Source organism: Macrotis lagotis, chromosome 1 (genome assembly GCF_037893015.1).
Source record: "Macrotis lagotis isolate mMagLag1 chromosome 1, bilby.v1.9.chrom.fasta, whole genome shotgun sequence".
Classification (NCBI taxonomy): Eukaryota; Metazoa; Chordata; class Mammalia; order Peramelemorphia; family Peramelidae; genus Macrotis; species Macrotis lagotis.
Genome location: NC_133658.1, coordinates 219,004,060 through 219,021,043, shown reverse-complemented (window position 1 = coordinate 219,021,043; position 16,984 = coordinate 219,004,060). Strand labels below are relative to the sequence as shown.

At 36.4% G+C, this 16,984-nt stretch overlaps 1 protein-coding gene across 1 annotated transcript in view; it reads left to right on the top strand.

Annotated features, from left to right (window-relative positions):
• The window catches only part of CAPN13 (calpain 13), a 117,359-nt gene that overhangs the window by 63,668 nt on the left and 36,707 nt on the right, over positions 1–16,984 (top strand). Inside the window, exon 8 of the mRNA XM_074235031.1 lies at positions 6,672–6,757. Coding sequence (XP_074091132.1) covers positions 6,672–6,757 — 86 coding nt within the window. The remainder of the gene's footprint in view (positions 1–6,671; positions 6,758–16,984) is intronic.

Sequence of the window (16,984 nt, the reverse complement as noted above, 5' to 3'; positions counted from 1 at the left end):
ATGAGCAGTTGATATTTGCCCAGTTATTTAAATCTGATTTAATTTGTGTGAGAAGTGTTTTATAATTGTTTTCAAAAAGATTCTGAGTCTGTCTGGGTAAATAGACTCCCAAATATTTTATATTGTCTGAGGTTACTTTGAATGGGATTTCTCTTTCTAGCTCTTCCTGCTGTTTCTTGCTAGACATATATAGAAAAGTTGAGGATTTATGAGGGTTTATTTTATAACCCACAACTTTGCTAAAATTGCTAATTGTTTCCAGTAGTTTTTTAGATGATTTCTTAGGATTCTCTAAGTAGACCATCATGTCATCTGCAAAGAGTGAGAGTTTTGTCTCTTCCTTCCCAATTCTAATTCCTTTAATTTATTTTTCTTCTCTAATTGCTGATGCTAACATTTCTAATACAATATTGAATAGTAGTGGTGATAATGGGCACCCTTGTTTCACCCCTGATCTTATTGGGAATGCCTCTAGACTCTCCCCATTGAATATAATGCTTGTTGATGGTTTCAGATAGATACTGCTAATTATTTTAAGGAACAATTCATTTATTCCTACACTCTCTAGTGTTTTTAATAGGAATGGATGCTGTATTTTGCCAAAAGCTTTTTAAGCATCTATTGATATGATCATATGATTTCTGATAGCTTTGTTGTTGATATAATTAAGTATACTTATAATTTTCCTAATATTGAACCAACCCTGCATTCCTGGAATAAATCCCACTTGATCATAATGTATTATCCTAGTGATGACTTGTTGTAATTGTTTTGCTAAGATTTTATTTAGGATTTTTGCATCTATATTCATGAGGGAGATAGGTCTATAATTTTCTTTCTCTGTTTTAACTCTTCCTGGTTTAGGTAACAGTACCATATTGGTTTCATAGAAAGAGTTAGGCAGAGTTCCATCTTTCCCTATTTTTCCAAAGATTTTATATAGGATTGGAACCAATTGTTCCTTAAATGTTTGGTAGAATTACCTTGTGAATCCATCAGGCCCTGGAGATTTATTTTAGGGAGTTCAGTAATGGCTTGTTGAATTTCTTTTTCTGAGATAGGGTTGTTCAGGTATTTAATCTCTTCTTCATTTAACCTGGGCAACTGATATTTTTGTAAATATTCATCCATTTCACTTAGATTATCAAATTTATTGGCATAGAGTTGGGCAAAATAATTTCGAATTATTACTTTAATTTCCTCCTCATTGGTGGTGAGTTCACCTTTTTCATTTATGATACTAGCAATTTGGTTTTCTTCTTTCTTTTTTTTAATCAAATTGACCAGGGGTTTATCAATTTTATTGGTTTTTTCATAATACCAACTTTTGGTTTTATTTATTAATTCAATAGATTTTTTGCTTTCAATTTTATTAATTTCTCCTTTAATTTTTAGAATTTCTAATTTGGTACTTAATTGGGGATTTTTGATTTGTTCTTTCTCTAATATTTTTAGTTGCATGTTTAGTTCATTGATTTCCTCTTTCTCCAATTTACTCATATAAGCATTTAGAGCTATAATATATCCCCTGAGAGTTGCTTTGAATGAATCCCATAGGTTTTGGTATGTTGTTTCATTATTATAATTATCTAGGATAAAATGGTTAATTCTTTCTATAATTTGTTTTTTGGTCCACTCATTTTTTAAAATGACGTTATTCAGTTTCCAATTTGTTCTGGGTCTATATCTCCTTGGCCCAGTATTGCATATGACTTTTATTGCATTGTGATCTGAGAAAGATGTATTAACTATTTCTGCCTTTCTGTAGTTGATCATTAGGTTTTTGTGTCCTAGTACATGGTCAATTTTTGTATAAGTTCCATGTACTGCAGAGAAAAAGGTATATTCCTTTCTATCCCCATTCAGTTTCCTCCATAAGTCTACCATATCTAATTTTTCTAACAATCTATTTACCTCCCTAATTTCTTTCTTGTTTGTTTTATGATTTGATTTATCTAGATCTGATAGTGGGAGGTTGAGGTCTCCCACTAATAGAGTTTTGCTGCCTATGTCTTCCTGCAATTCTTTCAGCTTCTCCTATAAGAATTTGGGTGCTGTCCTACTGGGTGCATATATATTCAATATTGAAATGACTTTATTGTCTATGGTACCTTTTAGGAGGATAAAGTTTCCTTCCTTATCTCTTTTAAAGCTATCTATTTTTGCTGCTGCTTTGTCTGAGATAAGGATTGCTACCCCTGCTTTTTTTCACTTCAGCTGAAGCAAAACATATTTTGCTCCAACCTTTTACCTGTACTCTATATATGTAACTCTCTGCTTTAAATAAGTTTCTTGTAAGCAGCATATTGTAGGATTCTGGTTTTTATTCCACTCTGCTATCTGTTTACGTTTTAAGGGAGAGTTCATCCCATTCACATTCAAGGTTATGATTACTAATTCTTTATTGCCCTCTGTGTTATCTTCCCTCTGTTTGTATTTTTCCCCCTTTCCCTCCCCCTTTTATCCATATTCCCCAGTATTTTGTTTTTGAATACCACCCCCTTCAGTGTGTTTGTCCTCCTATATCACACCCTCCCCATTCTTTCCCCTTTCCCTTTTTCCCTCCCTTCCTTTTGTTATTTCCCCCACTCTCCTTCCCTTTCTCCGTCCCCCCCTCCCCTTTTCCCCTTTTAATACTTGAAAGGTTAGATGTTTTATAAGTTAACTGAGTATGTGTAGGTTGACTTTAAGCCAAGTCTTATGAGAAGAAGATTCAGGTGTTTCGCCTCTGCTCCCTTCTTCCCCTCTATTACCATAGGATTTTTGTACCTCTTAGTGTAATGAGATTTGTCCCATTCAATCCCCTCCCTCCTCCCATCTCTTTCCTGTCCTCCTTTTTAGGGAGGTAGTGCAATTTTTTAGATTATTCTATCTAAGTCATAGAAAATTCTGAGTGTCTGTCCTTTCTAGTTCAGTATATTCTATTGAATAGAGTCAAAATTCCTGAGAGTTATTAAAGTCTTTCTCCCAAGTGGGGTTAAAGCCAGTTACATCCCATTAGATATCAGTCTCATGGATAGGTCATGGATGTCCATCATTTCTGGCTAGGTAAATTCTGTCTGTTAGAGTTACATTTCTCAGGATTTATGAGATTCTCTACCCCGCCCCATGCTGGGATATAGCCAGTTTCAACTTACTGGATTGCATTTTTTTCCTTTTAGTAGCCCCCCTTTTTTTACCTTTTCATGTGCCTCTTGAACCTCCTATTTGATGTCCAAATTTTCTGTTTAGCTCTGGTCTTTTCATCAGAAATTTTTGGAATTCTTCCATTTCGTTAAATGTTCATCTTTTTCCCTGGAAGAGAAGGCTCAGCTTTGCAGGAAAGTAGATTCTTGGCTGCATTCCAAGCTCCCGTGCTCTTCGAAATATCTCGTTCCAGGCCCTTTGATCCCTTAAAGTTGATGCAGCCAGGTCCTGCGTGATCCTTACTGTGGCTCCTTGATATTTAAATTGTTTCCTTCTGGCTACTTGCAGGATTTTCTCTTTTATCTGATAGTTCTGGAGTTTGGCCACAACATTCCTTGGTGTTTTCATTTTAGGATCTTTTTTATGGTGGGGATCAATGTACTCTTTCAATAACTGCTTTGCCCTCCGATTCCATGATATCAGGGCAGTTTTCCATTACTAGATCCTGTAATATTAAGTCCAGGCTTTTTTTCTCTTCACTGTTTTCAGGAAGTCCTATAATTTTCAGGTTGCCTCTGCTCGATCTATTCTTGAGGTCAGTGGTTTTGTTGATGAGGTATTTTACATTTGCTTCTATTTTTTCTATTTTTTGATTTTGTTTAACTGACTCTTGCTGTCTCATGGAGTCATTAGTTTCTGTGGACTCCATTCTTTTTGGGGGGAAGGAGTTTTCTTCATTAACCTTTTGCAACTCCTTTTCCAATTGGTCAATTCTACTTTTGAAAGAGCTTTCCATTTGACCAATTGAGGTTTTGAGAGAATTAATTTCTTTTTTGCATTTGCTCATTTGAGGATCCGAGAGATTTATTCTCCTTTTGTATTTGTCCAATTGTACTTTCTAAGGTTTTGTTTTCTTGTTGCAAGGTATTAATTGTCTCTCCCAAATTTTTAAGCTCCTTCCTTATTTCTTTAAGGAAGTCTTTCTGTGCTGGAGACCAGATTGTATTCTCCTCAGAGGTTCCAGGTCTCTCTGAGTTGGGGTCTTTCCCTTCCAGGAATTTTTCTATGGATCCACCTTTCCGCTGACCCTTCTTCATTATGCTAAGACCTTGAGTTGGGGGGGAGGGGCTGGTTCACCTGGCCTTGGGATCACCAAAGGCTTTACTGAGTGCAGTTTCTCTGGCTGGCCAGTAGGAGGTGCTGGTTGCTTTCTCTGGAGTGTCTGTGACCTTAGTTGAGAGGCCTTCTCCCTTTGCTTGAGGGAAGGAATTGGAGCTATTGAATTCTTTTGCCTTCAGTCAATGGTGGGCTTTACCCTGGCCTGAGGTCATTCCTCAGCTGGGCTTGTTCTTTTGCTCACACACCTGGGCCTGAGGCAGAATTAGTTTGCAATTGTTTGTTTTGGAGGAGGCATCAGTGCAATGGAGGCGTGGACTCAGAGTTTCTCAGACGTGTGGAGCCAGCCCAGCGATGGTGTCCGCAGCTCTCCTGCACCAGACCTCTCCCCGCAGCCCCTTCCCCAAGCTCCAGGGGGACAGCACCAACACCAGCACCTCTGCTTCCCCGTGGACCCAAGCCCCTTTCGTCCAGCCCCACCGCTGATCCAGCAGGTCTGGCTCTCGGGCCCTCAGACTCCTGGTTCCAATTACACTGTTAATCTGGCTAATCCCAGGCTGATCCTCCCTCGGAGCCCAGACTCACTGGCAGGTACTCAGCCAAGGCTGCTGCAGGAGACAAATCCTGAGGCAGATGTTCCTCTCCTGGCTTTTCTTTCTGGGTTTCCTTGTTTGGATTTCTTTTAAGAGGTTTGTTTCATGTGATAGATGGGGAAGAGATCAGGTGACTTTAAAACTGCCTGTCTTCTCTCTGCCATCTTGGCCGGAAGTCTATTAGTTGTGATTTAAATGACTCTGATGTCCTTCTCAATATCACTATGCCTGAGCATTCCCCATCTTGAAATATTCATTTGCCTAATATCATGAAAAAAAAAGAACACCAAGAGTGCATGAATCATGTGTTCACAAACCCATGAGGGCTGACTGGGGAGACAAGTCAATCAAAACTACTGCCTTTCTCTTCACATACAGACATAGCAATTTTTCCTCCTCATAAACCATAAGAAAAGAAGACAAGAGCTTATTTACTAAATCCTCCCATATGCACACTAAGTTCACGTTTAGCAGCCAATTAAAAGTTTTCATCACCCCACAAAAAGCCCACAGCAAATAGATAACAACTTCACATGATCTGAAGTGAGCAAGAGGACCTGACCCATTCATTGCTAATTTCCCAGAAGCACACTTACCAAACTGCAGTATGGGACAAAACTAGGAAAGGTAATAGTGAACATTTTCTAAAGATTGTGCATTCGCATACTATATTAGGCAACAGCAAATATTTACACTGGCCTACTACCCCAAGGACTAATTAAAAATTTGAAAGAACCAAATTGTCAAGTGTTTAGAGAATATGGTCCTGAGGGAAGAGAGAAAGTGATTCAGGTTCCTTCATTGGTTTCCTGATTAAAGAATAAAAGTGAGCACAGAAAGTTCCTGTCTTGAAAGCAAGGGATCAAATAAGACTATAGCATCATAGATGTTGAACTAGAATGGATCTTTCAGGTCATCTAGTCCAATTGAAGAACCATGATTTCAAGTTAAATATCTTACTAGAATGTAAGTTTCCTGAGAGCAGGTATTGTTTAATTCTTTGTATTTATATTCCCTAGTGCATGTCATAATGCCTGAACTATAGCAGACCTCTAATAATTGATTGTTAGTTGACTGATTTCTATTGGCTGCACCATCCCTGGTACTCTTAGAGGTCCCCATCAGTAGAGTTATGCAAGAAAAGAATAGGTGATTACATATCAGATGTACTGTAGAGAAAATTGCTATTCAAATACTCACATATGAGTTGTACTAATTGACTGCAGAGATAACTGAGATTCTGTGAACCTGATCAGAATGAACATTCCCATTTTTGAAATCAGGAGTTGGGCTGAGAAGAGATCTGGAAATACTGGACTCCAGCAGATCTTCTGCTTCTCCTCTCCCCCATCTTGACCATAGTAATCTGAATACAGAAAATGAGTTCCAATCTATCATTGGTTCAGAAAGAGGGAGAATTTGACATGCTTAGTTTGCAGATTCTGATAGAATTGCTTAGGTGAGGCTCTGACTTCTTAAAGTTCTAGCCCATTGAATCCATAGCTGCAATCCAATGCTATTAAATCTCTATATTCTTCAGGTCCATAAGACCAATTGTACTAAATCAGAAAGTTGAAACCTGCCAAGGGAGAGCTCCCTGTAAATTCAGTTAAGCAGAGAAAAGAGATGAGGGAGAGCACAATTTTTCTTCTGCCTCATTTCAGTACAACACAGCAGAGAAATATTGATTTCCCCCACACACACCTTGCTTCATTAAAAAAAAAAAAGGTTTGCCAGTAGCCAAATGAAGTCAGGAGTTAAATTAATCCTTGGAGGTATATTCCCCATCTTTCTGCTAACTATTCCTCTTTTACCTTCTTTATTCTTTTCTCATAGATTATTTTGGACACTGGCCGGGAAGAACTCATCCGATTGTGGAACCCCTGGGGCTATAAAGAATGGCTAGGAAGTTGGAGTGATAAGTATGAGATTAAAAAAAATCCCTGCTTCTACCATTGATGATAAAACCATGGTTTTTTAGATATTCTTTTTTTCTAAAACATCTTTTTTCTCTTTCTAAATAAAGATTACCCTTTCAAATTTTCTCAAGCATGTCCCAGGTCACAACTGTCATAGCTTCCCTCTAGCTATATAGCTTCATGTGTGTAAATGTGAATGTGTCACACATATGCTCTCTCTTAGGTTTTTCTGTTTTTTCTTACCTTTCATCTATCCTGTCATTTTTCTCTCTTTCCTTTATTTTCACTACTTTCTCACTCATCTTTTCCATCTATCCTCCTTTTCTTTCTCTTTTCTTTTTATCCCTCTCTTCCCTCTAGTCTTCTTTCTTGTTTTCTCTTCTCTGTTTGTGTGCCTGTGTCCCTTTTTCTTTCTGTTTACCACTTTGGCATGAGAATATTGTCCCATAGGAAAGGAAATAATACAAGAATTCCATAGGTAATTATCAATCAAAAGAAGGTCTGGTGCCTTTAGGGGTCCCTGTAGATAACAATCAAGGGAATTTATGACCCAAAAGAAACTGAGTAGTCAGTCCTGCCCTTCTGAATTTAGTTAATCCTCTCTTGAGCTATATTAAGAAGTGAAAAGTTTCTAGGAATCATTTATATTCCTGCTACACTCCACCCTGATCAGGCATGCATACCACTTGCAGTTCTGGGAACCACATTTTTAGGAAGGGCTTTGATAAGGTGAAGAGTATCCAGAGGAGGGTGAAGAATAGTCACATTTCTTGAGTTTATGTTCTATGAAAATCTACCTGGGAATTTGGCACATTACCTAACCACTCTGTACCCTCAGTTTCCATATTCATAAAATAGTTCATTCCTTATCCTAGAATTGGGAATGAAAAGAAAGAGATATGACAACTGTCTTTAAATATTTTAAGAGCTACTATGAGGAAGAGCAATTAATCTAATTCCAATGGGCAGGAAGTTCCAAAGAAGCAAATTTAGACTTGATATTGAAGAGAAAAATCCTAATTTTTAAAGTTATCCAAAAGTAGAATTGAATTTCTTGGGAGGTGGTGGTTTCCTCCTCCTTGGAGATCTTCAAGCAAAAGCTTGATACTTCTTTCATTACACTGCAGGAGGGCTCTTTTCCAGTTACAAAATGGATTAGATAACCTCTGAAGTTCTATTTATCCTTAAAATTCTGTGATTCTTTAAATGGACTGGCAAAATGTACTTTGGGCTTCTTTTTCCTAAGCTAACAAGCATTCCAAGGTGGCTTACATGTCCATCTCCCATTTAAACTTTTCTTCTTCACTAGTTGTCTATTGCCAAGACTTTTTGGGAAAGTGTTTCCTCAAAGATTCTCCTGTAACTCAGCTAAAAATAATGAGACTGTAATTGTGGAGTATATATGATAGAATCAATATGTGTATGTGAAGTTCTGAGGATCCAAAGATGAATATCATGGTCTTGTCATCAAAAGCTTATTCTTTTGAAGGTGACTGCCATAAAATTATTAAAGTGCAATAAGAAAGTACAACAACCTGGTAGAGTAGTTCTAAGGAGGTCTAAAATTTTAAGACCCAGAAGAAAGTTGAGTAGCCATCTACCCCCAATGGATGACTGTTCTCCACAATACACTGAAAGGTGATCATCTAGGCTTTACTCAAAACACTATCATTTTCAAATAATTTTTTTTGCAAGGCAATGGGGTTAAGTGGCTTGCCCAAGTTCACACAGCTAGGTAATTATTAAGTGCCTGAGGCCGGATTTGAACTCAGGTACTCCTGACTCCGGGCTAGTGCTCTATCCACTGTGCCACCAGCCACCCCACACCATCAGTTTCAAAGAGTCCTCCATCTTATGAAGTTTTCCATTCTATTTTCCTGCAAGTCTGTTAGAATGTTTTTCATTCCGTAGAAAGAAAACCCCACATGTGAAGATGGACCTGCTATTGTGTGGTTAAAAGAGAGAGAATAAACATCTCTAGTCACTTTTCCCTTAATCATTCTCCAAACCAGACTTCAATTCCTGCCAGGAGGGGAAGCAGGAGATTGACACTGAAAGTCATACTACTCTCTTCAGAGTGAGGGGGTGCCAGGCTAGAAATATTTCTGCTCCCTTAAATATTGTTAGACTAGGGCACATGATTAGATTTCATCTAACTTCTAATTGCTTTGACATTTTTAGGGGAGAGAAGGACCTCAGGTTCCAAATTCCAAAGCCTAACACCTTTCCCACCAAATATAAATTCAATAAGGAAGACAGAGAATAGCAAAGAAACCCATCTATCCAAATGAATAGTAAAGCAGAAATAAGAGAAGACAAACAAAAAAGAATACATACCAGACAATACAGAGTGAAGAAGCTCTCCCCAATGTGATGAAATAATTCAGTCAAGAGAGAGGTACTAGATCTCACCCAAAGGAAAATTCCTGAAGTCTCTAGGGCAGCAAATTAAGAATGGGGACATGATGGAGACTACCAGTTCCTTTTATGTTCTTTTCCTTTAGGAGCCAACAGTGGGGTTGACCTCATCTATCTTCTTTCTCAAAACTGGAAGCTAACTTGATACCCAAAGAAACTTTGAAATTTTAACAGTCTCAGAGGGTGGACTCCAAGAACTGAAGCTCTCTGTCTCTCATCAGCTCTGGCCCACCCCTCATATAGGTCAAGCCTTCATCTCCACAGATGAGGAGAGAGACCCACTTTAGTGGACTCTGGGACAGGGATTATACTTACATTTACAAAATCTTTCATGTAAATTCCACCCATTAGTTTTAATTCTATTTTGGGGGGGCTCTACAGAATAGGTGTAATCTCTCTATGTTACAATGAGCCCACAGCTTCCATTGGCTGAGTGTATATCAAAGAAGGCATCTTGAAGGGGGTCTATACTTTCACTCTCACCTGAGGTGCTGTGGGACAAACAAGAGAGTAACCCCATAAATTAAGAACTAAGTGAGGTTCAGAAGAAACTATATGGGGAAAATAATTTCAGTTATCCCCAGTATAGAGCCAAAAGAAATATACATATTTATATGTTTATCGATCTATGTCATCTACCCATATACCCATATATAGAGATATATACATATATATGCAAAGAGAAAAAGGAGTATATATATATATATATATATATATATATATATATATATATATACACATAGCTATATACAAATATATACAATATATACAAATATAAACACATTTATACAAATATATGCATAACTAGGGGTATATACATGTATGTATATATACATATATATATGCAAAAATGTATATTCTGTATTTTTATTCTGATTCATGAATTGATTCATTTTGGATTGAAATGTGCCCAGTAGTGATATTACTGGGTCAGTGGGCATATTACAGTTTAATGACTTTCCGAGTATAGTTCCACATTGGTTTCCAGAACAGTTGGACCAATTCACAGTTCCACCAGTAGTAAATCAGTATTCCCATTCAACATATACCAGTTTTTGTAACTGTCATTTTTTTCCAACTTGTGAAGTGAAACCTCAGAGCTGTTTTATTTGCATTTCTTTTTTATTCTGCTATTCATAGCATTCTTTTATTTGGTTTTTGATAGTGAATCCTCTTTTGAAAATTACCTATTTATGTTCTTTGGCTACTTATCTATTTGGGAAGTAACTCTTAGTCTCCTATATTTACTTAAATCCCCAGTAAATCTTGGATATCAACTCTTTGTCAGAGTCAATCAATGCAAAGTTTTTCCCCAATCAATACCATTTCATATTATAGCTATATGACATTTTTCTCAATTAGAAGGCTTTTGAATTGGTGTAATCAAAATTTTCTTTTAAAGTTTTATAATCAGTTTTACCCTTAGTTTAAGAATTTCCCCTCAATCAATATGTCTGATCCTTACATTTCTATGGGCATATTGTAATATGCAACTCAGTGGTGCAGTGGATAGAGAGCTGGACCAGGAGCTAGAAAAACCAAAGTTTAAAAGTCATTAGGTGGATAGAGCACTGACCCTGGAGTCAGGAAGACCTGAGTTCAAATCATACCTCTTGACATGTAATATTCACTTAGTTGTGTGACCTTGGACAAGTCACTTAACCTCTATCTCAATTTCCAAATCTGTAAAATCTGGATAGTAATAGCATCTATATCCTATGATTGTGGTGAGGATCAAATGAAATGATATTTGTAAAGATCAGTAGGTTCTATTTAAATATTGAGTTATTATATAGTATTTTCCCTCTGATTTTTAAAAATGATTTAACTTTTAACATTGTAGTCACATCCACTTGAACCTAACTTCAGTTTGTGATATCATATGATTGCCGAAGTTTTTATTAACTCTGATCCTATGAACAGTGTCCTTGCTCTATTAATTTGTGTCTTTGAGAATCTTCTTTGATTGCTTTGGAGTCTTGATTACTTAATCTGTTCCTATTATCAATATTTCTATTTTAACCAATTCCAAATTGTTTTAATGATTACTTATTTAAAATATAGTTTGAGGGAGCCAAAATGATGGCGAGAAGACAGGAAGTTGCCAGAGTACTTTCTAGCTTCTCTCAGAAACAACATCAACTCAAGGCTCTAAATGCAGACTGGAGTGACACAACCCACAAAAAGACAGAGTGAAACAATTTTTGAATTTAAGACAACATAGAAGGATTTCAGGAAAGGTCTGTCTCACTTGAGTTAAAAAGCACAGCTCAGCACAGACAATATCCAGGCAAGCCAGAAGGGGCTCTGAGTCCATCTCAGGTCAGCAACCAAGGCCCCTCAGTCCTGGCTCCTCGGGCTAGTGGCACAACAGGAATAACACAACACAAAGGGAAAAATGTGAGACCTGGAACTCTATCAAAACAGCCATGACTCAGCCTGGCACAACGGGCAAGCCACAAGCCCCTAGGGCACCAGTATGGAATACCAGTGACCATCCCCCAGCCCACCAGCACAAGAAGTCTGGGAACATGCTTCCTATGCCCAGAAGCAACTTATGAAATAGGCTTTAAAAAGAGTAAGAAACAGAAGAGTCTGGACCATAGAAAAGTACTATGGTGACAGATAAGGTCAAAACACAAACTCAGAACAGGAAGGTAGAAGAAAAATTGGGAAAAGAAATGAGAGTTATGCAGGAGAATTATGAAAAAAGAATCAATAGATTGGAAAGGAAGTTCAAAAATTGACATAAGGAAACAACTCCTTTAAAAGAAAAATTAGTCAAATGAAAAAGGAATATACCTTTTTTTTTGAAAGGTACATGAACCTACCCAAATTGACCATGTATTAGGGCATAAAAACCTCACAATCAGACGCCGAAAGGCAGAAATATTAAATACATCCTTTTCAGATCATGATGCAAAAAAATTACACATAATAAAGAGTTGTGGAACTAAAAACTATATTGAAAAGACTAAAACTAATTGGAAACTAAAGAATCTAACCTAAAAATTGAGTAGGTCAAACAAAATGTTATTAAAGAGAATGACAATAATGAGACAACATGCCAAAATTTATGGAATGCAGCCAAAGCACTTCTTAGGGGAAATTTTTTTATCTCTAAATGCTTACATGAATAAAATAGAAAAAGAGATCAACAAATTAAATATGCAACTAATAAATCTAGTAAAAGAACAAAATAAAAATCCTTAATTAAATAACAAATTAGAAAATTAAAGGAGAGATTAATAAAAATTGAAAGTTAGAAAACTATTAAACTAATAAACAAAGCTAAGAGCTGGTTTTATGGGGAAAGATAATAAATTAGATAAAACTTTGGTTAATTTGATTTAAAAAAAAGAAGAAAGATAAATTGCCAGCATCAAAAAATAAAAAAGGTGAAATCACCACCAATGAAGAAAAAATTAAAATCATAATTCAGAACTATTTTGTCCAACTATGTGCCAATAAATCTGACAATCTAAGTGAAATGAACAAAAAAAATTACAAAAAAAATAATTTTTCCAGATTAAAAGAACTAGATAAAACAGAAAAATAATTTATGTTTTTCTCCTTGAGATCCTTGTTCATTTATTCCCAAAGAATAATGTTTTTCTCTATTTTATTTAGCTCTATAAAGTAAATATGAATATGACACTGTTTGCTATTTTAGATAGTATTATAATTTTTATTATACTGACCTCTTTTAAAAATTTAAAAGTTTGGGAAGGGAAAGAGATGGAGTAAATAAGCTCAGTAGTGTGTAGGGTGATGGGGAAATGTGATTCTCAGAAGGAACCATTTGACTGACAAGCAGGGGAGGTGGTCCTAGCCATCTTTGCCTTTACTATAAGGCACTACTAATGAACACAATAATAATAATAATAAATAGCTTATAATTAACATTTATATAGCACTTGAAGGTTTGCAAAACCTTTTACATTCCTTATTTCATTTTATCTTCACAACAACTCTAGGAAGTAAATAGAATTATTATTCCCATTTTACAGATAAGGAAACCCAGAGATATTAAATGATTTGTCAAGATCACACAGCTAAGTGACTAAGTACTGATGTGAAATTCAGATGTTTCTTATTCTATGTCCACAGTCAACAAGGACAGGTGAATATCTGCATCCCTCTGATTTTATATGTTATTGTCATTGGGTCATAAATCTAGAAATGGAAGAGACCTTTGAGATCATCATTTTCAACCCACTTCTCCATCTTAAAGATTAGGCAACTGAGACTCAGGATGGTAAAGGTAATAGCCCAGTGTCACAAAGGCAGTGACAGAGCTGGAGTATGAAAGCAGGTCCTCCAACTCAAAATCCTGATCAGGGTCCAAAATCAGGAGGGCTTCAATTGCCAGGCAAAGCATTGTAGACTTTATCCGAGAGGCAGTAGGAGATGACAAGATAGTTTATTCAATTGTTTTTGATGTACAGGCATGAGAGGAAGTGGAGTGTTGTGTTCAAATCAACATTTTAGTAACATTAACCTGGCAGTTGTGTATTGGTCCTCTGTTATTAGTATACATTACAGCATTGGACTTCAGAAGTTCTCTGATAATAAAGGCTGGATAGAAGTTGCAGGAGACCCTAACATCTTTAAGTTTCTGCTGGTGTTCAGGTATTGTATTTCCTCTCAATTTGGAGGGAAATAAAGGGTTGGGTTCTCTAATTTCAGGCCTAATTGACATCATAGTTGCACCCATTTAGAAATAAGCTTACTTAAATCAATGCCTTATTGACTTAACACTCTTTTTCCCCCCTTGCTTGCTGTAGAAAATGCAATTATCCCTTAATTATAAAATTTCTATTTTAAAATCAAGCATATTGCAGAAAAATCAAGAGATGATCATCCCCCCCCCCCAAGTGAAGAAATGACAAAGTTCTTCAGACTCAGTGGGTGACCAGCGCCAAAGCCAGTCATACCCTGATAAAGAACTTAGAACCCTGTGCAATACTTTGTATCTTCCATTCACCTTTCAGGAGAAGGTTCCTTGACCAAATTAAAGCTGGTCGAAGAAGAAAATTTATGACTCTGGAGATTTTTATTTCCTTGCTATAGATCACTAGGGGGCTAACATATATAGTTCTGGAGAAAACATGAAAAGCATTCAACTAGGAAACCAGATTTAGCTCCCATCACTACACCTTTCTGAATGACCATCAGGCAAATCATTTCCATCTCCCTAGTGTCTGTTTCACTGTCTGTAAAATGGGACCAATGCCCTAAAGTACTGATTATTTAAAGCATTTTGGTATTCTATGACTCTAGCCTCTGACCCCTCTGCTTCCATGCAGGTTTGAAGGAATCACAATGTCAAAGTCATCAAGCATGGGGAGCAAAGCAAAGAAAGAGGTAGTAAAGAGAATTACAGAAGCACAGATCTTCAGATTTAGAATGAACCTTGGTGCCCACATAATCAAATCTATACCTGAATGGGCTTTCTCAATTCATTCCCTAATCCAATTACACACAGCTATTTTCTTTATAAGGTTTATTGATGCTTTTTGTTTGATATACTGCAGTTGTTTTGCAATACCCATGCCCTCCATTAGAATTATAATACCTCTGGGGGGAAGGGAAAGAAGGAGAGGGTTGAAATTTGGAATATTCATTCATCTCTTGTGCCAAGGAATGTTGTATGACTTTAGGAAAGGATCCAAGAGTGCAGGAAAAGATAAGATTCTAAAAAAGGAGGAGAGAGTAGGGCTAGCATTTGTGCTGTCTGATGGTAGCAACACAGGCAACAACAGAGAATTGTTTTGTAACAGAAAACAGTATCCTCACCTCCAAAGCCTCAGGGAAAGATTAAAATTAAAGGATCATGCAAACTCAGTTCCAACCATTTGTATCCAGAGAAAGAACTGATGAATAGAAGAATATGTTGAATAATTTTACATATATATATGAAAAAATATATATGTACCATATATATTTATGTCTAATGGTAGCTATCTTTATAGCAGAGGAAGGGGAATTTGAATAAAAAAAAGAAATGTATATGATAACTTTATTGTATATTTGGAAAGAATAGTAAGTTGTACATGATAGATTTGCAGTTTAATGTATAATCATCTATTTTTATTGTACCATAGTATAGAAATGCTTTTTTCTCATTTGAAAATTAATTAGAAATTATATTAAAAAACTAAAGGGTCAAGCAATAGAATGTGACTACTCTTCATTGGGGCCAAACTGATGGGGAAAAACAACAGATTACTATGGGAAATATGGAGGAACTGACATCCTTCTCTGCCCCCACACCCTATTTCAACTGGGTACTAGTGGCAGTTGGGTATGAGATCATTCATTCATTCATTCTTCTGTATGCTATGAAAATGAATTTCATTGTAACCATTGGTTCATGGCATAAATGTGTGCAGAACTGCTTTGGGAGCAGAACAAAAGATAATGAGAATGATATTTGTTAAGTACTTAGCCTGGCACATTGTAAGTACAATACTTGGTTGTTCAGTCAATTTTTCAATCATACCTGATTCTTCATGACCCCATTTGTGATTTTCTTGGCAGAGATACTGGAGTGGTTTGCTATTCCATTCTCCAGTTCATTTTACATATGAGGAAACTGAGACAAACAAGGTTAAATGATTTTCCCAGGGTGAGATAACTAGTAAGTATCATGATCAAATTCGAACAAAGGACTTCTTGCTATTGAGTTTTCCAAGAGTAGGATTAGAATCCTAATCCCCAGATTATAAATAAATTCTCTCTCTCTCTCTCTCTCTCTCTCTCTCTCTCTCTCTCTCTCTCAAATATTCATATTTTCACAATTAAACTCTTAAGGGCAAAAGTAAAGCTACATGTCATTATGGAACTCCAATGGTCTTTGGGAAACAGACACTTGAATCAAATGATTTAATAAGATTATGTTCATACTGTGATGGGACATATTGAACAAAATGTCAAGTTTTTGTTAACTCTGCCTTTGGAAGTTTAGTTATGAAATATATGAATGGCTCTTATGTCCTGGGACAGAAAGTATCATTAACAATGGATTCAGGGTTGGGATTACAGGTCTAAAAATGTCAGTAGCACTAAAACAAAACTGGCCACCAGAACAACTACTTCTGATAATATAGGAATCCTTCTGTTCCCATAAACTCCACCTTGATATTGGGAGGAAATGGCTTTCATCATCTTTTATTCCAGGGCCAAGACCCATTGCAACCCATCTGAGTAAAATTGCCTCTCAATATGATTTTAGTTAGATTTTCATAATCATGAGCATTTTCCTTCTGGTTTAGCTTATTCCACTCAGTGTGTGCTCGTGAAACTCATCCAACATGTCTTTGAAATTCTCATCTCTCTCATTTCATATAGTATAATAATATTCCAATATTAACTATTAGACTTTATTTAGCCATTCTCCAATCACCTTATTTCTGTTTTTTACACACACACACACACACACACACACACACACACACACATACATGCCCAAACACATACACAAAATCTCCTACAACTCTATTGGTCTAGAATACTTCTTTTCTGTCTTGATTTCCATAGAAAACATATGCATTGGCAGAGTTGCTATGTCACAGGATATGAACCATTTAGCGACTTTTCTCCCATAACTTCAAATTGTATACTAGAATGGTTTGATCAATTCACAATAAGTTATTGTTGCAGTTAGTAAATCAAGAGGTTATTATTTCAGCTTTTTCAACTTGGACATGGTTAATTGAATAACATTGGGAAATGGGAAAGAGAGACTAAGGTTGCATGCCCTCTGCCAAATTTGAAGTATGCCAAGACAATTTATCTCAAGCAAGACAA